This window comes from Catharus ustulatus, chromosome 1 (genome assembly GCF_009819885.2).
Source record: "Catharus ustulatus isolate bCatUst1 chromosome 1, bCatUst1.pri.v2, whole genome shotgun sequence".
NCBI classification, from domain to species: domain Eukaryota; kingdom Metazoa; phylum Chordata; class Aves; order Passeriformes; family Turdidae; genus Catharus; species Catharus ustulatus.
The window spans coordinates 106,276,552-106,303,370 of record NC_046221.1 but is presented as its reverse complement, the minus strand read 5'-3'; the positions used below and the strand labels follow the sequence as shown (position 1 = coordinate 106,303,370).

Genomic DNA, 26,819 nt, shown 5'->3' with positions numbered 1-26,819 from the left:
GACTTAAAACTTTTTAATATACTTTGCATTATGGTAATTATTAACCATTCCATATGCCTCTGTACCCTGAGACCAGCTCTACACTTAGCAGATTTCCCAAAGCTGTTTGCAGTCACTTGTGGACTCCCTCCATTGGGAATTTACTACATTTCTGAAGAGATAATTAACAATATTGTTGATGCACTTATATGCATCTATCAAGACTGAAATTAATTTCCTTTTACATGGCCCCTGCAAGCCAATTTCTTTATTCTGGCTTTATCTATACTGGCCAAGAGTAGAAATTTCTTCTCTCTTCAGCTGACATGACTGAAAAAGCAGTAACTCATACATGTAGCCTAAGGGTCACACTCCCTTCATCAGCACTGGAGAAAAAAAAAAACATCCCCATAAGTCATAGAACAGTCTCTGTCTGTAGGCAGGATGAAGTATTGCTCTGGTAAACAGGTGAAGCCTTAAAAAACTATTTCAGTTGCTGAATCTTAACATAAACACAGACTTTTCCAGACTTCCAGACTTCAACTAGATATTCATCTGTGCAGCATTTTTACCACTCTTGCTGCCAAAAAAATATTCAACAGTAATTTTCCATGACAGCTTTCAAACAGAAGCTAATGCATTCATTACTAGTAAACAGCATAACTTTAACTGTCAACTTCAGTTTATAAACAAAGTACAATTTGGAAAATTAGATCATTTTTCACTCTCAGGTTGTTGAAATGCAAAAAGTGAACAGTTTTTGAAAGAAGGAGAGTGACTTACATTGGAGGTTTCCTGTATTTCTAAAAACAGTCTTCAGAGAGACACATTTGACAGGAAAAAAAACATTAAAAGAAACCCCAAATCTTCACATTAATTTTTTGTTCTTCAAAATTTCTGTTTGAAAAGTATTCTTCTGTTAAATCCTCAGCAGGAGGAGTCATGACAAACTTTCCTCACATGCTAGGGAAGACTGTCTCATCTCTTAAGGCAGGAGCTCCCTGTACTCCTACCAATGGTAAGAAGCACACATTTAAGACTGAGTTTTAAAAGCAACATAGATAACTCAATATGTTAGAATGGACTGACCCAGGGTATTTGTAGGATAGCATGTGGGATGTGCCAACCCATCTGCACTCCTCTATCTGAAGAAAAATCAAGCTGCAGAGTTGACTTTAGTGATGTGACACCACAATCACACAGCCACCATTTTGGCTATAATCAGCTGGTCTGAGCCCTGCAGCTCAGAGCATCTCCCTAGCCTTCCTCCAGTGTTTCAGACTTCTCTGCTCACATCCACAGGCAGTTTCTTCAAAACAGCTTCTTCCAGAACTGAAATGATAAGCCCTGATTTTTCTGGCAACATTGTGGCTGATGCACATATTGGCAACAACCCTGAAAGTCATTTTGTGTTAAAGATTAATATTGTAATTAAATGTCATAGCCCACTTCTGCCGGTTTGGAGTGAAATCAAGCTGCTGTTGCTACAACAACAGAACTCAAGTTGCCCTCAGGAATGACAGACATTACCTATCTGTATTGGAGGACAGTGGAAGAGAAGGATGAAGAAGGAACATAAGGGTTAATCTAGGGAAAAAGAGAAAGGAAGAACGTGAGACTCACTAACTCAGGTTGCTCGAGTTGAGCGGTCGTTAGTCACATCTCCAAATTAACAATAAACTGAATTTATATTTGCCTTTTAGCTTCTACATCTTCAAGAGTCAATAGTAGTACAATAGTGAGCTTTTCTTTGCCCTTAAGAGAATGAGGACTCCTCAAGTGGGAAAAAAAAATAAGTTCAGACTCACATTTAAACATCCAGAAACTGGAGTTTGGTAGCTTCAGAATTACCAAAAACTGGAGATTTGGTAACTAATCTAAAACTGGTCAGATTGGTTACCAAAAATGACAAGTTCATCAATACAAGAGTCAAGATGAGCACCAATAAAAGGAAAGGGAATGAAAGAAGAAAGAAAAGGCAATCATGCCACAGAAGGAAAAGGGATAAATATGCAAAGAATGGGATTTGTAATTAAATGAAGGGAGAGGAAAATATTGATATAGGAGAAGTGAGCCAGGCTGAGGACAGACACTGAAAACTTGTAGCATAAAAAGAAACAGGAATAAAAGTGAAAAAGATAAAGATAAACATAGGCAAAGGATATCTTAGGAGTAAGACACATCAGGATGCAGAGAAGAAGGTCAAAAAGAGTGAGAACATGAGGAGGTGGAAAGAAGCAGACTGGATTAGGAGAGGTAATGAGAGACCCCCTCAGAGCAGGAAGCACAGAGACCCAACTTCTTAAGAAAAATGCTTAGGTTTTGAGGATCAACATAGCCTTCCTTTAAACTGTAATTAGAAGATAACAAGACATGGGATGACATTTTAGAGCTTGTGGCTCTTTGGATATGACTCATGATTTCTATATCAGACTACAGCGGCTGACTTAGTAATTACATGCCTCATTTTTCTGCTTAGGAAAGAAAAAAAAAAACTGTAAAAATTTTAAGAGAATACAAGAAAAATTCTTAGAGAGGTTTCTAGACCAATGGCAATCAGGACTTTTCCTCCCTGTGAGAATCTTTTTTCAGGCCTTCTTTTTTCACCATTCAACACTTCACTGAAGTTACTCCTCATTTTGAACAGTCATAAGCATTTTTTGTCTATTGCATAAGTAGAAGTAATGACTAAGAGGTCTTCTATATTAATACCCTGTTAATTTTGTAACAAAAATATTTTAAATTGCAAATTAACAAAATCCACAATGCCTTAGTGCTATCTCCTAGGATATAATTACATGGTCGCTCTTTGTCCTGTCTCACTTCTATTCTGCACAAGGCTGTGATCAACACACAATTTTTCTATGTTCCACTGCTCGTTCTCTTTAGCAAACCTGTAAGTCTTCCTAGGGATCACATAAATTTTTGTTACTCTAAGACAAATACTGTGGTAGTTCTACATCTCCAAGTGCTGCTGACTCCATTCATAGCTGCCAATCTCTTCTGTAGATGCTTAAATACAGATACTGCACTCATCCTCCTCCAGCCCGTACAGGTAGCAACACTTCCCCAAAAAAAAGTGTGAATTCACAGAGTTCACGTGTCTTGATTTTTATTTTTTAAAATTCCTGTTACTCTGATCATATCCAATTTTATCCTGGAGTTACCCAATTTGCCTGCTCATTCAACAAGTATGTGTACTCCTGGCAGAACTGTGACTCCATTCAAGTCATCAGCAGTTTCCTCCATCATTTTTCATGGATCCAGAGCTTCAAGTAGGTTACAGTTTTTTTAAACTGGTAACTCAGCACTACTGGATCTGTTGAAAACTGTTGCCAACTCTCTCAAGTAAATGAAAAAGGAGTTCTCTTATTTCTTCTCTACCTCAGCTATGTCTCTGCAGTCTTGCATTTGCACTATGACTCGTCTCCTTTTGTTCCTCTTAAAGTGCACAGTAATAAAATACAGTAATGCAACAATCATAGTTGCATGTGTCATGCAAGCTGTTTTAAGGTTTTATCAGGAATAAAACAATATTGTCTCCTTATTGGATCTGATGCTGTAATGTGATTAACTAATTCAGAAACAAAGAGTAAACACTCCTCAGTTTCCTTTTGACAGAAATTATGAAAAAGTTTCTCCACTTTCATGAAGATATGTCCATTGCCAACTCGGATGCAGGATGTAACATACCTTTAATCCTCTTGCTACCTGTAACACTCCTACTCCACACTCGGGAAACACACTCAGGCTTGGGTACGACTCATCCACAGATCTGCTGCCATGTGGGTCATTTGCTCTGCCTGTCACTCTGATCCTTTCCTGCTCAGAATTGTCCTGTTCAAGGCTCTCTCTCTCTCTTTCTCTCTTCCCCTCTGTCACATCACACACTGCTACTGCCTTTATTTTAAAAGCTCTGCTTGTGCTCTCCCCATCCCACCCCACTGGGCACTGTGGGGTAAACTATCACCTCCAGCCAGCCCTGAAGCTGGACTCCATTATCCATTACCTATTTGCACCCCACACCCCCCCAAAAGCATCTTTGTTCTTTCTCCAGCAATGCCCCATAGGGATGTGATATTAACTCCCCAGAACATCATGGCAGATGTCTCATTTTTCACTCTTCTCTTCAACTGCTGTTAACAATGACAACTAAAATCCCATTTTCCTTTCTAAAGCAACGTTTTTACTGCATTAGCCAAGAAAATCTCTGTTAAAGTCCAAATGTCTTATCTTTTACTTTAAGTCATTATTAATACCAGAAGCCCACAATTCCTCAAAGTTCTTTCAGAGTTCAAAGTTCAGTGTTTTCCTTAGGAATAAATGCAGTTTTCAGACAACACCAAATCATAGTTCATTCATTCACAGCATACTTTCAATCTTCAACATTTCTCCATACAAATATAGACAGCTAAGGTCACTTATCCCTGTTGGCAATTTCCTTCCATTTCTTTTGTGCAGGTATTTGAAATATGCACTTTTTATTCTAAACCAAATACATTATTTCATTATGCTATGATTATTCTTTGCTTATTTTATCCTCCCCCACCAGAGTTGTCTACAACAGTATGCCCAGCATCTGCTGATATTCACAGAGAGCCCACGTAACCCCCAGTGCATGGGATGCATCCGCATAAGCCATGACTGGAAGCCTTCCAGTTCACGCTTACGTACTGGGAACCACACTGATGACAGAAGGCCTGGCATAAATAAGGCCTAAGCTTTCTCTCTTCCACAGAGCAGTAGAGCAAGAAGAGATAAAAACATCAACTCACTGAGGCTCCTCTCTGCTGTCTAGTACTATTTTCTTCCTACCTTGACATCCAATATTAAAATACCTATATAGGTATCTCTCTTAAAACTCTTGCACAAAAAAGTGAGGCTCAATACATCAAGATTTACCATTTTTAAATACAGATGTTTCTGAATACCATTGAATTAGATTTGAATTCCGAACATAATTAAATCTTCATCCTAAAGGTACTATTTATTTTAGCACTATTGATAGCAACACGTCATTCAAAACTTAAACATCAAGAAAGGCTACTCCCACCCACCATCTTTAAAAAGGATCAACAAAATTATAAGAAAAATGGTTGTACACTCATTTTCTTCTAAAAATAATTTTTTCCCCTCAGCAATCCATCAGGGACTGATAGATAAGAATGTCTTCACGCATGCAAGTTAAATTTGCATTTTTTTCATCCTGTTTCTCTATTCTTGCCTTCCAAAACCTGGGCACACAAAGATGTAAGAGGGACATGGAAGTCATTAAAACTGCCAAGACAACATAAACTATTCTTCTCCAGTATGTCTCACCCTGAGCCCTCCCAGTCCTGTGAAAGCCACCATGCAGTCAACTTTTCTGTGATCTTTTTGATTCAAAGCCAGAATACCCCATGCATTATGCCCTCCTGCTGAACACCTGGCAGATTTCCAAGAGAAAAATCTGCATAGTACTCACTTCTGGTAAGACCAGCAGTAATTTCCCTGTGTGCTTTCTCTCCTAGGGCTGGAGGACTAGGCAAAAGAAGGGCCACTGAAACTACCCACAGTTCAGGGTCTCAGGAGGGAGACGGAAGGCCGAGGAGTGCCACATTCATGCCAGCCCTCAACAGCCAACAGCTGGAAGTGAGCCCAACTCAGTGTTCAAAATACCCTTCTTTGCCTTTCCGAGATCCTCATGGTTACTCCTCTTCAGGAGCTCAGTGCAATGCCCGAAGTTGGTTATCGCCTTTGCTAAGCCAGAGATCTGGCACTAACAAAACACGCAGGGAAAACCCTCCTTTTGCCAAGCCTACTCACCCCCAAAACTGTTCTGTTTCCCACCTCTGGGAAACAGGTGGCACAGCCTCTGTGCTGGAAAGCGAGAGCGCCTTATCCAGCTTGCAGCAATGACACAACCCCAACAGAACAGTCTCTGGCACCCTGCAGTATCCTGGTGCCCCTGGATCCTGGGCATGATGTCAACTGTCAGCTCTTGTGCAGGTTTTCTGCTCCTCTATCTATCATTTCATTTTTGCTTCAAGTTTATAAAAATGTGCAAATGCATGGAGGAGTCAAACCCTGTGTTTACCCCAAATGTTTTAGCTGGTTCAGAAGTTACTTTTTATTGTATTTGGCACTTTACTGGATGCCACCATTAGCTCTTTTCATATAAATTGCAAGTAACAAAGACTGCTAAAGCACCCATTAGTTAAAATAAATTCTACACTGTATCTCCAATTTCACCATGGGTATTTTGAAGCAACCCACACTTCTGTGGTATTTAGATGTCAATGATCCATACTAAGACAACCACAGCAAGCTCTATGTTTATTTTGCATATTCATGCAAAATCTTCTTCCTTTCTTACTTTGGTGCTGAAAATTAAAAAGGTTTGCACTGCTCTGTAAAAATATGCTCTCATGTGCACCTCTAGAGCAAGCTCTGTGGCACGGCTGCGTTTGCTCCCGATTTCGCGCAAGCCCCACTGACAGGCGTGACTGATCACATCGTTTGCCACAGCCCTGGACAAAGCCCGAATGTTCACTACCCAAAGACACCATTCTTCAGGGATTCCTTTATTTGCCCACACAGGACTCTGTTGTTTACTAAAACAGAAAGTAACAGCCAATATTTGTTCCTGTGGATTATTCAAACCTATGCACCAACCTACACCTATACATTTTTTATGTATTGCTAGAAAGAAACAGCTTTACAACTCAGAGCGTTAACCCACAGAACCCCTATTGCTCTGACAAACCTCCTGACACAGGCATTTAAATCTAAATTGTCCGAAACACAAAGGCAGGAAAACAATTAGCAGGAATCCTTCCTGATCCTCCTCTTGTCAGGGATTCAGGTGATATCAATAGTGACATGAAAATGAACAACTGGGCGGCATTTTCATCCTTCATCTTTTTACTTCTTTTTAACCAAAACCTTTTTTTTTTGAAGATAATGAAAAATTAATAGATCACACAGATAAAACTGGAAAGATCTGAAAATCAGTCTCTGGTTTTGTTTAAGGACTGGGATTCAACTCCAAGGGCATTTTTCTGCCCCACTATCAGTGAAACTCATCTCTTTCCGATCTCAAGGACATTTTTCTTCAATTTCTATGTATTGTTATTTGGCATTTCAAGTATTGAGCATGAACTGGAAAACTATTTCACAAGAAACTGCTTTGGAAAAGGACCATAAGTTTCTACATAATCAGTACTTCTTTCCAAGAGAACTTTAATTTGTATCTTGAAAGTAAAATCACTGTGACCATACAGCTTCAGGGCCTGTTGCATTGTTCTGCTCCCCAAGCCACAGAGTCAGGGCACTGCTTCTTCCTAAGCTTCCACTGGGGTGAAGAGAATACAGGAGCCTACAAACAAATATCCATTCCAGAGACTCAAGCTGTAACTGGCTGAGGAAGCTCCTTAATCATCACCCAGAGAGAATGCAGTGAGCAATAAGAAAAGAACAGGAACAGCTCAAAAGATGCCAAAGAGAAGCAAGCCTTCTGTCAGCTCCTCAATATTCAGTATAGTGAATTCCCAACATCCAACATATCACATATATAACAATTTCCAGTGAAAACCTGCTCTAGGTTTCACAAATCAAAGAACACACAAAATCCCTCGTGAAAGCTTGGAGGCTGAGCGGCCTCTGTTTCCAGAGTCTATTCAAAGCTAGGTAGATGAGGAAGGCCAGGGGCAGGGAGAGGACCCCAGGAGGAATCCTGCCTCTTTTCAAATCCAGGCACCTACCAGCCTGCAGCTTTTGGAAAAGCAGGCTCACCGGGGATGCTTTAGGAATGGACAGCTGGCAGAAAAATCCCCACCTCCCCTTTTCTATTATAGGCACTGGAGGGGGTACTCTGCCTGGGATAGTTCCCGCCTCCTGCTTTCCTGGGAGGTCTTAACAGACTGGTTATCTTTGTTTTGATACATATACACACTCTCTTTAGATTCTCAAGTTAAAAGCACACACATGTAGTGTTATACAAAATAATACATACACTAATGAGGTGGGGAAAAAAAAAAGAAAGAAAAGGAAAATAGACAGGGCTGGAATACTAAAAAAAAAAAAGTCATCCATCCAAAAATTTAGATGTGGTATCAACATACACAGGTTAGCACATGTTGACCCAAACATTTTCACAGCAAAGCTGTAGCATAAAAAAGCCATGCTGGGTATCAGTGAGGGGCCTAAACTTTATATCCAAGTATATTCAACACCCTTCTACAGCCAATAATGATACACTGTAAGAGGAAATACGGTAAGTCCACCAATAGCAAGAAAAAAGCCACAAAATGAAGAAATACATAGTAAACGAATGTATTTCCTCCAATAGGAAAGAGAAAAGGTCTTAATGTCATCTCAAAAGACTGTAAGCAAAAGCAGCACACGACATGCAGAACTCTTCAATGTGCTTGTGACATGCAGATGCCTTGGTCAGGAGAGCATTTTCCTGGAATTTCTGGGTGTTGGTCTGGCATTTAATTAACATTACAAAGACCTGTTTTTTAAACAATTTTAAAAGACACCAGATCACATTTAAATGCAAGTCGTTATTAGACTCATTAAAATTGCAGAACTCAATTATGTCCTTTCTTCCACTACATATATTTTGATATTTGCATGTACCACTAGCTCCAAACTGGATTACTGCAAGTCTCTGCCAAAAGACTTTTCAGACAGGCACTGTATCAAAAGGCTTCATTAAATTGTAACACCAGGCATAATATTCGTGCTCTAAATGCTGAGGGTTCCTTTAATCCCATTTTGTGAATTTGCCACTGCCTTCTGATTCACACAACTTTAAAATGCTGAAACCTCCGTCTTCCCGAAAAATTCTGTGACGTTGAATGTGGACTACGCTGGTACTGGGGAATACCATTATGTATCGACCGCATCCTTCTGCTGCCCATCTTTGATTTCTTTTCTGAAATCGAGCTTTACTTGCAACAAAAAAAATACTGCTTTCCGCATGTAAAATCAGAAGCTTTGAAAGGCTGAGAAACAGACATGCGCCCTCATTTTCCTTTCCAATGCAAAATACGCTTTCCTGGGTATTTTAACGAAACAGATGGTAGGTGCTAAGCCCCTGAACACGGCTTTCTCACTTACTTAGTGTCAGCACACATCTAAATGGATCTTTTTCTAATAGGTGTCTTTTGATGCCGAACTGCTCCGGGAGCCCCTGCGGGATGCACGGCCCGGCCGGAGGAGCCCAAAGAGCAGGGATCTCGCAGGAGCGGCACTCCCGGCGTGCGGATGACACGGGATCGATTACGCACCAGGAGAGACGACGCAATTATAAAACACTGAACCCGCATTCGCCTGCCCGTGCCCGCACGCAGGCGATCGCATCCCAGGCGAGGGGTTCTACCTTTCCACACACGACACCGAGATGCCGCAGGGACACACATACACGGACACACGGACGCACGCACACACACACGCAGAGCCCTCACAGCCCCCGGCACGACCGAGGAGCCGGGCACTCTCCCTCACCGCGACCCTCGGGCGGGAAGCACCCTTGTCCCGGACAAAGGCTGATGGGGACGGGCTCCCGGCCGCTGCCGCCGGGGGTTGCGCGGGGTGGGCGCCGACGGCGGCCCCGGCCTTACCTGCGGGGGGCGGGGGCGGCCGGTCGGGCTCGTCCTGCTCCAGGGTGACGGCGCCGTCCCGCCAGACGCGGAGCTGCGCGGCCGCCGCCCCCAGCCTGGCGGCGGGGGTCTCTCCGCGGCGGGCGCGGGCGCGCAGCGAGGCGCAGCACTGGTAACACACGGCCCACGCCTGCTCCTCGTTGATGGGCTGGTTGTAGAGCCGGAGGATCTCCTCCAGCGACAGCGCCTCCGGCTGCCCGCCGGACCCGCCGCCGCCGTCCTCCTCCTCCTCGGCGGCCGGGCGGGAGGCGCCGGGCTGGGGCTCCATGCCCTGCGTCCGCCGCGGAGCTCCTCGCTCAGTGACCGGCCCCGCCGCCGCGGCAGCGGCTGCTGATGCTGCTGCGTGCGCTGATGCTGCTGCTGCCGCTCGTGCTGCTGCTGCCGCCCGGTCCCGCCGTGCTCATCCTCTCCGCCCCGCTAGTGCCACCAGGCCGCCGGACGGACAGCCCGGCCCGCGCGGCAGGCAGCAGGAGCCAGGAAACAGGCAGGAGTCAGGAGGAAGGCAGGCACAGGATCGGCGCCCGGTCCGCCCGCTGCCGCCGCCGCCGCAGGGGGAGCGACAGCTCATAGCAACGCAATGGCGTCCTCGTCCTCGCCCGCCCCCGCCGCGCGGCGCCGCCCGCCGCCGCAGCGCCCCCTGCCGGCACGGCCGCCGTGGCGGGCGCGGGGAGGGTCCCTCGGGGCTGCCACGGCAACCGGCGCCTGCATCGCCGGCCGGGCCGCTCGGCCTCCACCTCCGCCCGACACACCGACGGACGCGGTGCACTGATCGCACAGCCCTCGGCCGCTGCTTCTGCGCCGGGTGTCGGTAATCACCACCCCCAGAAACAAACAGCTGCCGGCGGGACGCGGGGTGACACTCCCTGCACCCCCAAGTATTGAACGCCTGACACCAACCCGCGCCATCACCGACACAGCGAAACGCATTAGCAGGTCCCCGCTTTCACAGCAGGAGGGAGAGCGCCTTTGAATTCCAGGCTCTGGCCTCCCAAAGCAAACACTTCCTCCGGGAAAGCTCCCGGAGAGGCTAGCAGAGTTAAACCTGCCCAGTCTGGAAAGGGAACAACAAGGCAATCGTCCAAGAAGCTGGGAACTGACGTCCCTGCCCCTGAACACACCTGGGCACCAGAAGAGCACAGCCCTTCATGCCAGCTTCGCCCCAGGCAAACGAGCACTTTCACGTAGAAAACATCAGACTAAGTAAGCTGGAGCTCACACGGAACACACGGCGTTTCTCTCTTTAGGGTTCCACCTCTCAGATGTGAAAAGGAAACCCAAAATCTCCCGTTCGCACCTGATCCACTGGGAGCCGGGAGGGTGTGAGGGAGAGCGCCGGGACTGCCCCCTGCCGTACACGAGCGGTACTGCAGCTGGGCAGGGCCCCCGCCGCCGGCTCCAACCAGCCCGCTCCCCTCTTCCAGCTCCCCTCTCCCCCGTCCACTTCCAGCTGCACTGAACGCCGCTCTTCTTTTCCTCTTTCCTCTTGTGTAACATATAGCGGTGCATATAAGATATAACTGGTACTTAAATAACGCTGTTAAATTGGCGATATTCACCATGCAATATGATTCAGCCTTTCAGGCTACATTTAGGTACAAGGATATTGGGAAAGAAATTGCACTTGTGAAGCTTTTATCAGCCTCTTGTATGCTGTATAAGAGGCAAACGAATGCATTTTGATCTTCCAGGTATAAAAAGAAAGATAACACAAAACCAGACTCGTAAAGTTAGCAGCAGGGCCGGTAAGTACATAATGTGCTATTAGAGTCCTAAATTTAAAAATCCTCAGTGCTGCCATAGGAAGTGTTCAACACTTGAAGAAAAAAAGACAAAAAAGGTGTCACACTGCCACACTGCTGATTAAATGTACATGCAAAATGCAAACTCCTGCTGTATGTGTTGCAAGATTCTCTAGGATCAGGTAACTTTTTTGCTCCAGCACCAGCAGAAAGAGTTGCCTCTTTCTTACAAGTAGAACCTAAGGAGGTGGTCACGGGCTATCACTGACACATAATGGCTTCTACAGAAGAAACCAAACAGTTTCAGATGTTACAGCCTCAAGAAGAGATGCCTGAAGTCTACATGGGGAAAAACCTGAGAGGTATGGTAGGGAAAAGTTCAGTGAGTCCCACTGCTTGCTGTTTTGCAGAGCATAAAGACTTAAAGATACTCAGCAAAATCATCACCCACAGGTTTAAGACAGACAAAACCAGAGATGGGTAATTAAGTACAGATCTGAGCGTCAGACAAAATCATGAATGGCTGTCAAGCAAAACGGTCTAGTTACAACTTCTACCTCAGAAACTTCTTAAGGTAACAAGAGGAAAAATGCATCAGGTTTAACTACTTTATCTAACCCATTACAGCTATTCACATCTTCAGATATCTAAGTCCTAATATATATATTTTTAATGAATCCATAAATTATTAAATTCATTGATCTTCAGGTATCCAAGTCTTAATGTATATTTAAAAAATAAATCAATATATTTTTATAGCCACATATCATCAAGATTATCTGACTGAACTGTTCTCAGAAGCTGAATGTAGAAGTCACTGCTACATCCATGAGAGGCAAAAATAAATTTTGTTGTTTGAAAGACACATGCTTAAACACCAGCATTCCTGGATGTCAGTCACTCACAAAGTACACACTGTACACTACAGGGAAAGGAGAGGTAAAGCCGACCTACTTCTAAATAAATTTTTACACCAACTCAGAACTGCAAAAAACAAGCCAGTATTTTTTTTACACATTTTAGTAACTTGACCCACATTCCTATAAATATAAAAAGCAACTTTTATTACAAAGAATAAATTCTCTTTATAAATACAATTATTACTGTGTACACAATCCCCTTCAATACAATACACATATGGTGTTCAAAATCAGTGGCATTTATATAAAATACTATCTTAGTTTTTAATGGAATAATTTTTCACCCACATACATTATTTTGTAGCGCTAAAAGGTATGAATAATTTGGGTTTTTTTCAAAGGACAGAGCGGTATTTACAAGCAAACATGATCCAAACAGCACACGCAGATTCAGGGTACGTGAACACTCGTACACGAACCGCAAGTCGCACTTGGTCTCCCCTACAACAGATTATTTCTTCACAAAAAGGAGACCTATATGACAAAAAGAAACACAGGAGTAACAGACAATCATAAGATATTGTTAAAACTTTTGATTACATAGTGCAATTTTTGTGAAGCGTGACTAGCATTTAAGTACCAACGAATACCATGAGTCTATCATTACAAATATAATATTGTTCTATAGTGCAAGGGCTGTCGCCTTGGCGGAAAATGACACAACTGCTGATCATTTTTAACAAGTGCAATGCAATTAAATTAACTCCACGTTCTTCAGTTTAATATACAAGAAATCTATCACCACTGAATCATCAACGTAACCCCATGATCCATTACATGTACCACACCACTCTTCCTCCAGTTCTAACCAAAGGAAATTAATTTTCTTTAAAATTCATTATTAAAAAATTGCGCTGCAATTAACAATTAAGGATTACTATTTAGTTTTAACATATATCTGTATCTTTACACTTAGACTTACCGAAGACACGTGGCAAATGCTCTCCTGGCATTTCTGTGCACAAAATGGATGGGAAACCCTTTGAAGGTGTGACCATCAGGTACTGCTCTCCTTACGGAATCCTGAAACTCTTCATTTCCTGCAGAAACACCTGTTGTGCGTTCAAGCTCATAGGCTGCTAATGCTGGTGACAACAGATAGGAGAGCTGGTCATCCCAAACAGTAGAAAGGCCAAGATCCTGGGAGGCAAGTCACAGAGCGATGATAACTGTACATCAGGATATGCCTAAACTCGCCTACTGTATAGATTCAAATAAATACAAAAATCTTTATACTGGTAGTTAATGGCTCGTGAAGCAGTGAGATTTGTGTATTGAGTCACATACCAGCTGGGAGAAGCAAACACCACAAGTGTCACTACAAGTATCAAACATTGATCAAGGAATGAGGTTAAACTATTAAACTTAAACATTAGGCCAGCAGAGTTAAAAACAGATGTTTCAGCTACAGTGTATCTGCATGAAATGTAAGATATGCATAAATACACAGCAAAAATATGGAAAAGATCAAGTAAGATTCACCTGACATTTTTTCAAATGTCTCATGGAAAACCTTTTCTGAAAAAGCAATGCACAACAGCTCCCCGAAACACAAAGGCACCTTCTTTCTACCACCCATCTTCCCACTACATATATGTACCTTCCTCCTACCATCCCAAATGCAAAGTAGAAAAATCTGCCATGTATGGATTCAAGACTGTATGACTCTCATACTCTGAGAATTAACTTGCCATCCTAGAGGTTGAGTATCATGCGGGGAGATAAAAACAGAAACATTCAAAAAATCTCATTAAAAACAGACATAAGCTAACAGGGACTTAAAATATCATCGCCTTCATGTCCAGCACAGAAAGTATTATTTCTGGCACATTATACCGTGTAAAAATCCTGGTAAAGGACAAAATTAACTTCTAAAAATATCTCAGATTTTGTAAAGCAGTCAGAGTAAGATCACAAAAGCTGAAAGCCTGCTTTTATCTAGGAACCAGAAACATTTGTGCTGGACTGGCTAAGCCCACTAACAACCAGATTTCATCTTCCTGGTGCTTTTAGAGACCCCTCATGGGTGGTCTGCAGGTGCCAGTAAGCTGAAGATCATAGACACAGAATGAGGGGCAAAGGCAGGGTGGGGCGAAGAGCCCACACATGAGGCTACAGATCACCACTGCACATAACAGGAAGTACGATGTCTAAACCTGCTCATTACAGTCTTCCCAAACATTTTTTTTTCAGTTGTTTCCCATAACATTTCTGCAAAAGCTGATGGAACACAAATTGCCAATATACAAGTATGTGAACTAACAAATGGCTATCCAAAACAAGTTAACACATTAACAATTAACTTATTAATTAACAAGTTAATTAACACATGAACCTCTATTGCAATGACAGATCACTGCAAATCTTTCTCACCTTTCTGTGTTCAGAGACCAGTATCCTCAGCTGCACTTCTATCTCATTGCTTGTTACAGCAGCATCTATTGTAGAAGCACACAGAGGAGGAAAAGGGGGAACTGAAGATGCTGCTCCAGGAGGACATATAGATTTTATTGCTTCTCCACTCATGGGTTTCCATCTAGATTCATCATGCAGGTCAAACACACACAGCTCCACGGCATCAGAGGGCTGACAATTTCCAAAGAACTTTTGATGGTTGAAGATACAACCTATTGTGCGATATGGATACAATGGCTTGGGTTGTTCAACTAGGGGAGGGTCATCAGGGTTGATAGGTCTGTGGATGTACCTAGTCAAAAAGATACAATTTCTTACTAATACAACTTATTTCAAGGCAAAGTAAAAATACTTAGATGGGACAGATATAGCCATTTTTCCTTTAAAAATACAAGCCAAGTTTGTCATAAATTTCCCCCCCCAAATAGCATTCATTTGTTGAAATGTAATTGTACACACTTTGGAAGTATAATATACAATCAAATAATACATAATTTTTAGTCTTTAAATCTAGAAAAATAAGCTGCTTAATCAAGCAGCTAAATTTTGCAACTATAAGAACATGCTCATACAGTTTCTCTGCTGTTCATCACATTTGGAGACATACACCTGCAAATGCTAATCACAGGACACACAGATAGTGGCAAAACACTTGTTCTGAACACTGGAAAGAACATGTTCCCGTAGCTTAGTATGCCAAACAACTACATGTGTGCTTCTCAAATGACTCAAGTCAAGAGAAAATCCCAGAGAACTTAGAGACATTTCTGCAGAGGGGGCAAAAATGTATTGCAACACTGATTTCACTGATGAAAGCAAAAAATGTGGGTTCCTAAACAATCATGTCAGATTTCATCTCCTTTACAAATGATGGCAGTGATAGCATCAATGGCAATCAACTAACATAAGACACAAAACAGTTACTATATGGTATGAAAGACACTGATACATTACAAACTGATTAAATACTTCTCCTCATGTTGATCAATTATTTTCCAAGCAAAAGCAGTAGACAGAAAAAAAGATTCAAAGACAAACATCACCCGGATTACATGATAGGGTACAAAGATTTTTCAAACACCCACAACAGCAAAAATATCCTACACAAACCTCAATACATATTGTTCTGTTTTCTTATATCCTTTTTACTCACCTATGGCCTGTTAAGCTCTCCCAAAAAGTAATTGTTCCATCAGACCCACAAGTCATTACCCAAGTATGGGGGACTCCTTTTGCTTTTGTTCCAACACACACAAAGGCTTCCAATCCAAACCCAAGAAGAAGACTGCACAGAAGGTTAGCATGGTCTTCACAATCACCCTAGACAATAAATACTAATGAGCTGGTTTGAGTATTGGTATGGATAAAACCTTAAAGAAAGAAAATAGTGGTATTTCTCAAGCCACCATTTAACAAGTCTTGTTACTCCCCTATCTAACTAAAGCATGTATCACAAGTCAAGATTTTACAATTTAAACTAGACAAGTTTTTGTTTTCTGTAATAGAATAAATGAGTTTAAAATGCATGTTCTAATGATAGACTGTTGATACTGTTTGTTCAAGTATAGTGTATGATTCACACTGGGAAATGTGATTATAAAGATACCTCCAAGTAACCCAAAACCAGAATCTATTCACCTGCAACAACTAAACCAATGTTCTAATTAAACGTAAAAATATATATAAGGTAGACACCCGGGGCAAGACTACAAATTATGCAACATTTTCACACAATTAGGAAATTTTTCACTTAATGAAATGTAATTCTACTGGTATTTCACTTTCTTGAACGTGCTGTCAAACTTCAGAATCTAGACAAAGATAAAACAAGGTCCCCCACAGATCTAACTTTAAAACAGCTGGGAATCATGTGCAGCTGTTTTTTCCTTCAGTCAGAAAAACATCTACTTCATAAACACATTACTACCACTGATAATTCACAGAAAACAATTTCCAAATGCAATGTCTAATATCCTTTGTCTCTTGAGTTCTTTACAAATGTAAGCTGTAAAGTAAGAACAAAAATTGCTCAAACAATGAAGGATTCATAACACAAAGCACACCATTCAGAAACAGAACAGTAAGGCTCTTTAGTCAAATAATTATTCAGAATGTTGAAAATGTAAAATTCAGAGATCTTGGATGTATCAAGACAACACAATCTTGCCCTACCACAGCATAAAAAGGAAATACACAGAAAAGTAGGCTTAAACAAGTTTGTAGTGAACCTGTGTTATTTTAATAATACTATACCACTTTCCACAAGAAAAATAATGATCTAGCTGGTGTCTCAGGGGCTAAATTCAGTTATTTTCCTACAGCTTTCTACTTCTGACTTGAAGGAACACTTTTCTCTGTGCTTCCAAACACAGAGATCCTCGAAGTCCCTACTGTCACCTACATCTGAAATCCAGTGGGTAGCCAGAACTGCCTTTATACAGCACCTGATAATCAGAGACAACAGCCAATGCCTGTTCTATGTGGTCCTGGAGGCAGATCTAAAATCTGGGATACAGCTCCTGCTGCCCTGAACACATCTTTTAAATGTAAACACACGAGTATTTCTGAAGGCACAAGTATCTCCCTGGCAATGAAAAGCCCTGACTACTCCAAAGAAGTATCAGAAGTGATCACTGTTACTTCTGCTCATAAAACAGAAGAGCTATAAGCCAGAATCAGTTACAGTATAGTCATATGATACAAATGTCAGACCACCAAGAACTAGGCTGAAACTTCCAGTGAAAATTCCTATCTTGCAAAAATGGAACATAAAAACTGTGAGAACACTTCTGCCTCTCTATTGAAAAGAAAAAAACAAAACCAAAACATAAAAAAAAGACACAAAAAAACCAAACCCAAAAAAAACCACGACAAACCACCCCCCACCAAATCAGCAAAAGAGACAAGAGACTAAAGAGACTTTTTCTACTCTTCCTGGATTCGTTCAGAATTTTAACTCGTGTCCTGCACAGTAGCAGGGATTCATTGGATGATAATATGTGTTCTTAGAAATGCAACAGAAGAGAAGCATTTTAGTGTCAAAGACACGCATTGACAAATGGACCTCCAACTACAGTAGTAAATGAAGTCTGCTCCAGAGCCTTCTTGTCTACTATTTAGCGCCTGTTTCTCTTTAAAAAACACCTTAAGTAACAGAACCTTCCAATGTGATTTTAATGCATGTACAGTAATTTCACAATTACAAGCCGCACCATTTTGACTAAAATTTTGGTCCCAACCCGGAAGTGCGGCTTACACTCAGGAGCGGCCAATATATGAACAAAGTTCAGAAATTTCCCAACCCGGAAGTGTGAGTCGTGGTGCCGAGCCGAGCTCGCGAATTGAGCACCTGCCAGTAAAACCCGTGATCATGTGATTGTTACAAATTGGTTACTTTGATGCGAACGAAAGCGCAGCTTACAATCCGGTACGGCTTATATATGGACAAAGAACGAAATGTTGCCGACACCTGGAAGCGCGGTTTATAATCAGGTGTGGCTTATCATCGTGAAATTACTGTACCTGCAGCCTGTTTTAAATTCCCAACTCCCAGACCTCCCCCGCAGCAGTGCCACACAAGGGGCACTGTCACGCACCTTGTTCCTGCACAAGAAGGCGAGCAGGGTGCACCACTGCTCCTGTTTGCCGCTGCCCCCGCCGATGACCGCAGCTCTCTCGTGGCCCAGGACGCTGACGAAGCGCGCTGCCTGCCTGGGTGTGTCCAGCAGCCGCCCTGCCCGCAGAGGTCTCACGTACGAACACACCGGTCGGTTCACCCCGTTCTCATCCTGGACATGCCAAATGCAGTTATTTGCCAGCTGCGCAAGTGTCCCAAAACGTTAATCTTAACTTAGACTTTTTTCCTCTGGGATGTATCCTCCCTGGAATAAGTATCACTCAGAAACAGTACAACATGAAAACACCCCCAGAATTAGGACAAAAGGCCATTAAGACAACTCATTTAGAGAAATCACAGCTTTCATTCTGGCTCTGTCAATCACAGGGCATTCTGGACTAAATGTCTGAACACCAGGAACAGCACAGGCTGCAATTAATTTTCTCAAACAGGTGAGGAACTGTTCATGCTCTACTCACTTTCAATTTCCACGTTATCATCAAGTCTAAAAACCTTCCCCCAAAAGCATTAAACATTCAGCAACTGATTCTAGAGTTTAAGAGGTGTCTATTTGCTTCTGAATTTGAATACTCTACCGCTTTTCATAACAGCAAGCAATAAAAATTATACAAAATGAAGTAACTAGATCTAGTAACTAGATCTAAATTAAGTAACAATACTAATATTTCCCAAGTTCTTGTAAAAATGAAAAAGTAAGATTACTTTCAGAAAGGTCTGTTTTAGTACATGCTGCAGGCAAATACTATGATCATCATCTCTTAAAACTGCTTCAAGAAGCATAGAAGTCTTCAGTTCCTCACTGGGCTAAATTGGTACTTTTATGCTCATATATTTTTAAAAAGGATCAAAGCCTTTTAGATCTCTGCAGCTTCAGGATATTATGGTCTCATATTTTTACTGTAATCACATATTGTCCCCGTTAAGGTTTTGTCATGCTTTTCCAGCAAGCTGGAGGGAAAAAAAACTGCAGCATTTATTTTAGGCTGACTGCAATCCTGTTGAAAACTATTTCACAGCTCAAAAGCAATTTAAAAAAAGCCCCACAGGCAGGATTTATTTTTTAATATTGTCTCACATATATAATGCCTGTTTCTGTATTACTCATCTAAAACTTGATGGTAACTGAATTATCAAACTAATCTAATAAACTCATTTCTGTTCCCAAAAAGTTTTACTACGATTTGCTATGGCCAATGGGAGACTCAAGATAAGCTGTACATTGGTACTAATCTAGCAGGGGCCTAGTTCCTATCCTATTTAATTATAGACTTGTTTCTCTTTATACCCTGCCCTGAAACCTTTAAGCCTTTGTATTGGGTCTATTTGGAAGGGAGTTTGTTTTCTTCACAGCAGCACTCATAGTGCCGTTTTAGATTTGTGACCAAAACAGTGCTGTGAACACACCAGTGTTTTGACTGTTGCTGAGCAGGGCTTCCATGGTACCACACTGTCTTTCTTTCTCGTTATGCCACCACACAGTTGTAGGTTCAGAGTGGACAAAGGAAGGCTGACCTGATCTGACCAAAGGGATATTCCATGCTATATAGTCCAATACTTAGCAATAAAAACAGTAGGGATGGGAAAGAGACTTTTTCTAAACTTGTCCCTGCTTGGAGACTATTGGGGCATCTGTCTGCTCTGGGAGGAGGTGAGTCACTGTCCTTGCATCACTGTTTTCCCATTCTTCTTTTCTTTCTTCCTTTCTTTCATTTATTAAACCGCCTTTATCTCAACCCATGAACTTTTCCTTGCTTTTGCCCTTTTTATTCTTGCTCCCATCCCACTGATGTGGAGTGCGAGTGTGACAGGGTGGGGGCTCAGCTGCTAGCTGGGATTTGGAAGTACACATCACTCCTGCAAACTCAGGCACAGCCAGAAGGGAAGTTGTTGCCTCATCAAGGAGGAGGCACAGATTGCTTCAGGACACTCCTCTGAGGTAAGAAGTTACTGTAGTAGGAAAATTGCCACTATGCAGGGTAAATTCATAGCATGAAAAATGCAAGGATCATACCACTCTTTTTACTGAGGAACAGTTACTGAGGAGCAACTGATGTAGTAATTTATCAGACTCTAGTAATTATGACTGTAGTTGTGTGACATAAACCAGACAGATTGCATTACAGACCACACAGAGTTCAAATATTTTGAGGACGAGTTATGATAGATCTAGGAAGTCCATTTTTTTTAACTGTTTTATCTGGTAAAAAATTTATCTGAAATAGTTTGTACAGATCACCTAAGTCTCTGCCATTTGTGAGTATTCAAGGACAAGACTAAGCAGACTTTTTCACTTGGTACATCAGTTAGTCAGAGCAACCCTCCTGTTTGCATCGTTCTATTGAGCCTCAAATAGTAGAGGCTCAACAAGTAAACAAACAGAAGTTCAATCCTTACAAATTTAATTTTTTTACACGATACACCACCTTTAGCCCTGACCTGAACATAACCACATCATAAATCTATACCGATTTCACATACACATGAAGTTCAAAATAAAATAAAAAGACAACTTAAAGAAAGGATTAGTCTATTTGTAAAATTGACAAACCTGTGCAAAGATCTTTACCAGCCTTGTGTTGTGGGTAGGCCTGATCTGCAGGTATTCTCTCCACCACTGCTTAGCATACACAAGAAATAAACGCTCTTTTTCTGCTGTTTTCTGACGTTCCAAAGTGAACTGTAGGTAGGAAAAACAAAACCAATCCTACACATACTAATTCCAAACAGGAGAAAATGCCATAATCAGTAATTAGATTAAAACCACATCCTGGTATATGTAAAATAAAGCTTAACATTTTAAGTGTATCATGCAAATCCATAGTATTTTTAAATGGAAATCCAATTAAGAACAACTTCAAGTTGTAATTCTTGTTTGTTGATTGATATATTAGGCTTGACTCAAGTGTTGTTCATTTTAAGTACTGTGTTACTGCACAGAAGGATTGCTTGGATTTTAACATCCAGGAGACTATCTGCATGCACCTTCAGGCCAACATTTACTGGCTTTCCAAGCAGAATAGTTAACTTGAAATTACTGTTTCACATGGGAAAGAGCAAGAAAACATATAAACTACCTGAAGAAAATTAGATATACTGCATCTTCCTTTTTTCTTCAGAGGTTTTAATATAAGTAATTAGAAAAACCTATGACAGTACGAGTAATGTTCAGTATAGACAATGTAGTTTTAAAAAGGAAATTATATTTAAATTTAAAAGAAAAAAAGAGAAGTACTAAACATTCAAAAACCCCACAGTCCTCAACATCTAAAATTCTATACTGTGTTTCCCCCTAACAACAAAAAAATAAGTTAGCCCTCCCAGAAAAGACTTACTTGAGTACTAATTATTTCTGAAGAAAGTGTTTTATTAAGCTGCGGATACATTTCCAGTCTGATGTTTAAAACACCAACAGAAACCTTTGATTCTGTACCTTTGAAATGAAATAAATTTTCATCAGTTCTCTCATATTCAATTTGCTTAGACTAAAATAACGTATATTAGCCTTATACAATCCAAAAAGTAACTAAACTTCTTTAAACATAGGCAAAGTAATAATCTTTATTAAAATTTAAACTCAAGTGAGGCTGTAAGAAATCATTATATGATGAAAAAAAGCACAGGTGTCTACATCCCAGACAATTATCCAAGGCCCTATGTGCAGCCTGTACTGGGACACGAGATTAATTCTAGAATGGTGTTCTAGAAATGTGTGGAATAGGCATCTAAAATCAAGTAAGAGAATCACACACTGTAAATGTGCCTAGTCCTACTGATTACACAAGTAGCTGAAATTTAAATAGTTGGAAATAAGTAAAGTTCATCTTCCCCCAAGACACAGATCATTATGAAGGACTCTGGCTGTCATACAAAGAGATTAATCAACTTTAAAAACTTCCCAAAACAACAAACAAACGAACAACCACCCCTTCAACTTAATGTTGTTGCCTAATGCTGAAAATATTAAATTACATAAACAACAATAAGCATTACAAAACAGATTACAGATGGGTCCATAAGCAATACAAGCAATGGAAGCCTCGCATAATTGTTTATCTGTTTATCTGAGATGGCAGCATCCTTTGATGTTTTGATGCATTTTGTTCAATGACAGGATTTTGAAAAGGAGAAAAAGCAATGGATTTATTGCATTGATACTGTGTTACTTGGAAAAAAAGCTAATGAGAATTACATCCAACTCGTTCCATCAATCATCCAAGAATTAAACTCAACTTATTTGCTATGCATTTTCAAGTCATTATAGAAAATTAAAATTAGAGTGGCCTGTGTTGGATGGGATCTCAGAGATCACCTAGTTCCAATTCCCCTGCCATGGGCAGGGATACCTGCCACAAAAATCACATTGTTCAGCGTTCCATCCAACCTGGCCTTGAACACTTCTCAGGATGTAGTATCCACAGCTTCTCTGGGCAAGCTGTTCCAGTGCCTCACCACCCTCACAGGAAAGAATTTCGTCCTAATATCTGATCTAAATCTATTCTCATTCAGTTTGAATCCATCCCCCCTCGTCCCCTTTACCTGCTCCTGTAAAAAGTCTTGTAGGAAGTCATGAGAGATCTAGTCTTTATTCACTAAATCCTATCCTAAAAACACGGGTTGGAACTCTTGAGAAGACGACAAGTGATACACAAAAATACATGCATGTAGTAATTGCTAAGCACCTAAACCAAGCCATTCAGAAAACATGTTTCCAGCTACTGGGATAAATGGGAGCAGAGCAGAGATCCCTTTCTCCAGAAATTGTCAGTTTGCTATGAAAGGCACACAAGCTGGATTTTACTCCCCCATGCACTGATCAGATATATTCCCCGGAGATTAACTACTGGATTTTTGTTTGGTTGGTTTGATTCTGATAACCAGATTTTGCAGATAATCAACAGTGGGAATTCCCAGACATGAGGACCATTTTTACATGGGACCTGGAATACTCATTTTTAGCAGCTTGGTAACAGAAAAATCTGACCATTACGTCTTCTAGGCATTTTCTAAGGATACATTACAGTTACTTCTGAATTGAAGAAAAAAAATGAACTAGATCAAAAATACTGCTTTAAGTTTGTAAGCAAGTTCAGTACCCAATATTTTAAGTCATCATAACATGTTTATTTTTTATCCTTACCTACACCCAGGAGTTCCACAGCAACATTTGTTATGCCATTCTCTGCAGCCAAGACAGACCTCCACTCCAAGAAATAAGATGCTACCAGTGTGGTCTCACCAAATGTGTCTGTCTTGATCAGAACCATATGCACTGGGTCACATATAGATAACATAGTGGTTGCATCCACCATCTTACTTGCGTCACCTGCCATCATTAAACCAAAATAAGACAGCAAGAATATATATTATCATCCCAAGTTCTCCTCAGAACCTTAAAATGCTACAAAATGCAACGTATGTAATAAGTATCAAGAAAGATCTTGAGTCCAGAAGTGTAAGCAATGGTCCCATCTCTAAAACCACACTCATTTTAGGACAGAGCTACAGAGAGATTACAGAGAAGATGAAATTATTTTTGTAGTTGAGTACTGCAATGCAACAAGTTCAGATACACAAAAAATCTAAATGGAATTAGCATTTAAGAATGGATAAAGTTGGTCAATTTTAAGTTATTTTAGAGTGAAACAGAAGGAAAAGAGCAAGAGCAGAGAAAGATCTACAAGTGGCATAACCCAATTATGTAATCAGGAAAGCGTGACAAAAACAGGGAAGAAATCCACTAAATAATATCAAAGAGATTTAATAATAAATCTTAGGTCAGAAAATATCCCAACAGTATCAGCTTTAAACTCACAATATTCCTCACCTAGGCTATCCTTGTGTATTTCAAGCAGAAAACCATCTTGAAAATCTGGCTCACAGGCACAGGGTACAGGTTTGGAACGGAAGCGCTGGTTTCGAAAATGTAAACACAGAGTGAAGGTAGAACAGATCTGGCCAGGCAGAGGCTCTGGTTCCTGAAGATGGTCCAGAAAAGCTTTTCCACCCAAAACCTGAAGGTAAAGATACCTCCGTGTTGGGTCAATGTTAGCTGTAAAGTGTAGCAATAAAAATGAAGAGACTACAAACAGATCTTAGAAAACTTAATTTTTTAAATATCAGCTAACTAACAGGAGACTAGCAAAAAAAGAAACTGTTTTGAAACACGTGCCTAGGAGAAGATGATTTTAAAATATATTGAAGTTATCTTAATGTTAAACAAATTAAATAATAATAGTAAATCATATTTAATGCAACACTGATTGCCATATGAGTTTACTCCCTGTGGATAAGCAGAGGAAACATCCACCTTTATGCCCTCATACTGGATTATTAATTAAGAGCGCAAAAATCACAGACTTCAAATTTTTTTCAAAACTATGATCCAAACATTTAAATAAAAAAGAAACATACTTCTTTTCAAAACTGGTGGTTCTCTGTCAACAAAATGTGTCGATGGTTTTGGAGCCAAAGTCCTCTCCGTTTCTTTCACATCCTGGAATTACAATTAAGACTTTTTAAAGGAGTCAAGGGATGTGACAGTGCTCTTACCACAGTCTTCTAAAAATTAAAGAATCCTCAATTTCATCTGAATGCCATTCCTTAGGTATGCTCCCTTCTAAAATGGAACAAATATTTTCAGTGCAGTATTATCACCAAACCAATCTCAGCATATGCACTAATCTTCTCTGCTCCTATAATGTCTCAGTAACATCCTTACAAACCTCAAGAAGCAGCATAGCTTCACTTTGTCAGAACACCACATCAGTAAGAGGAACAAGCAGAAATACTCCTTCTCTTCAAAAGTTACTTACAGTTACAAATTTAAGTTCCTTCATAACATCATCAATGATTCCCCGCTGTCTTAGGGCTTTTATCAGATCTTCCGTGGACAACTGCTGATGCTCAGGTGCCAGCTCTTCTCGTATAGTCTCAGCAAGAACTTCTCGTATTCTCCCATGGACATCCATCTAAAAAAAATTCATTGTATGTTACAAACACCAGCTCTCTGTACGGCAGCAGGTACAACTTGCCAATTAAGTTTGTAATGCCAAGGGTATTTTCCTAGGAACACAGAAATAACTGCACCAAAATATTGATCCTTTCAGAACTAATCAAATGAGCCACTATCTTATAAAAGCAGCTCTCCCAGTAAAAAAAAAAATTACAAGCATACAAAACCTAGGCGTTTTCACTGCTCTTTTACAGCAACCCATCTTGAACTTCCCTCCTTACAAAAAAGTCTGCAGATCCATCGATTACAAAATGGTCACTGTTCTAATTTCTCTAATTCAAGTTTAATATAATACTCGTAACTTTTCCCTCAAAATTCAAGCTTAATATATTACCTCCTTATTTTCTAAGGGAAAAAATACGCTTTTTTACAGGTAAGGCACGAAAGTAGTAGATCTCGCCTGCAAACTTTTCCTATGCTCAAAGGGAATTCTGAGAATGTCTGCCCATCATCTGAGCTGTGAAAGCAGATGAGTTTATAGAGTGACTCTCATACTGAAAGGATGTTAAGGACACAGCCACAGGGACCTGAAACAGAATCACAGAATGACCTTGTTGGAAAACACCTTAAAGATCATCTCATTCCAAAGCCCCGGCCACGGGCAGGGACACCTTCCACTGGACCCAGGCACTCAGAGGCCCACACAGCCCGGCCTTGAACACTTCCAGGGATGGGGCATCCACAGCTTCTCTGGGCAAACTGTTCCAGTCCCTCAGCACCCATCACAGTGAATAATTCTTCCTAATATCTAATCTAAACCTGCTCTCTTTCAGTTTGAATCCATCTCCCCTCGCCCTGTCACTACACACTCTGGTAAAAAGCCTGCCTCCTTTCTGAAGGTAGGCTCCCTTCAGGTGTTGGAAGGCTGCTATAAAGTCTCCACTGAGCCTTCTCTTCTCCAGGGTGCACAATCCCAGCTCTCCCAGGTCCCAGCTCGAGCCTTTCCTCGAAGCAGAGGCGCTCCTCCCTCTAACCATCTTGCTGGCCTCCTCTGGACTCGCTCTAAGAACCCCGTTCTGCTGTGTGACAGGCAGGCATATTCACCACTGCACTAACAAGCGACACAGGAGTTACAGCCACCTCACTTATTTCCCCGTCAGCTCAAGACCCTCGCTCAAAAAAGCAACAAGAAAACGACAAAGCGGCGCCTGGAAAACACCTGCAAGTTGGGAAAACAAAGCGGGGCGCCGGAGCGGCCGCGCGCGCCGCCACCGCCTCAGCGGGCGCTGCCGCCTCAGCGGCGGGGTGACACCGGCACGGGGCCCGGCACAGCTCCCTGAGGGCCAGGGCAGGTCTCTCCAGCGCCGGCCGCGGCGCCAGTCCCACCTTGAGCAGCTGCTGGTGGATGATCTGCTTCAGCTCCGAGGCTTTCTCCGGCGGCAGCGACATGGCGGAGCCGGCCGGGAACGAGCCCCAACGGCCTCGCAGCGAGCGCGGGCAGCGCCGGCACCGCCCCCTGGCGGCAGCACG

The 26,819-nt window shown here is 41.5% G+C and overlaps 2 protein-coding genes across 5 annotated transcripts in view; both read right to left on the bottom strand.

Annotated features, from left to right (window-relative positions):
- The window catches only part of SPIRE1 (spire type actin nucleation factor 1), a 129,585-nt gene extending 119,378 nt beyond the window's left edge, over positions 1-10,207 (bottom strand). For 2 of the 4 annotated variants that reach the window (XM_042779107.1, XM_042779109.1), the window contains exon 1: positions 9,588-10,206. In XM_042779107.1, the coding sequence (XP_042635041.1) occupies positions 9,588-9,894 (307 nt within the window). In that variant the 5' untranslated portion in view covers positions 9,895-10,206. Of the gene's footprint in view, positions 1-9,587 lie in introns of all 4 variants that reach the window. The other 2 variants (XM_042779108.1, XM_033052138.2) reach the window with 2 other exon arrangements.
- A 1,947-nt stretch (positions 10,208-12,154) lies between these two features.
- Positions 12,155-26,819, bottom strand: CEP76 (centrosomal protein 76). The gene is made up of 12 exons (XM_033061631.2): positions 26,676-26,819; positions 25,150-25,305; positions 24,749-24,830; positions 24,162-24,386; positions 23,475-23,660; positions 21,670-21,767; positions 20,886-21,014; positions 18,297-18,488; positions 15,854-16,020; positions 14,659-14,992; positions 13,208-13,425; positions 12,155-12,759 (listed from the first exon to the last, which is right to left on the bottom strand). The coding sequence occupies exons 1-12, from the start codon at positions 26,736-26,738 to the stop codon at positions 12,621-12,623; spliced, it is 1,989 nt and encodes a 662-aa protein (XP_032917522.1). The 5' UTR covers positions 26,739-26,819; the 3' UTR covers positions 12,155-12,620.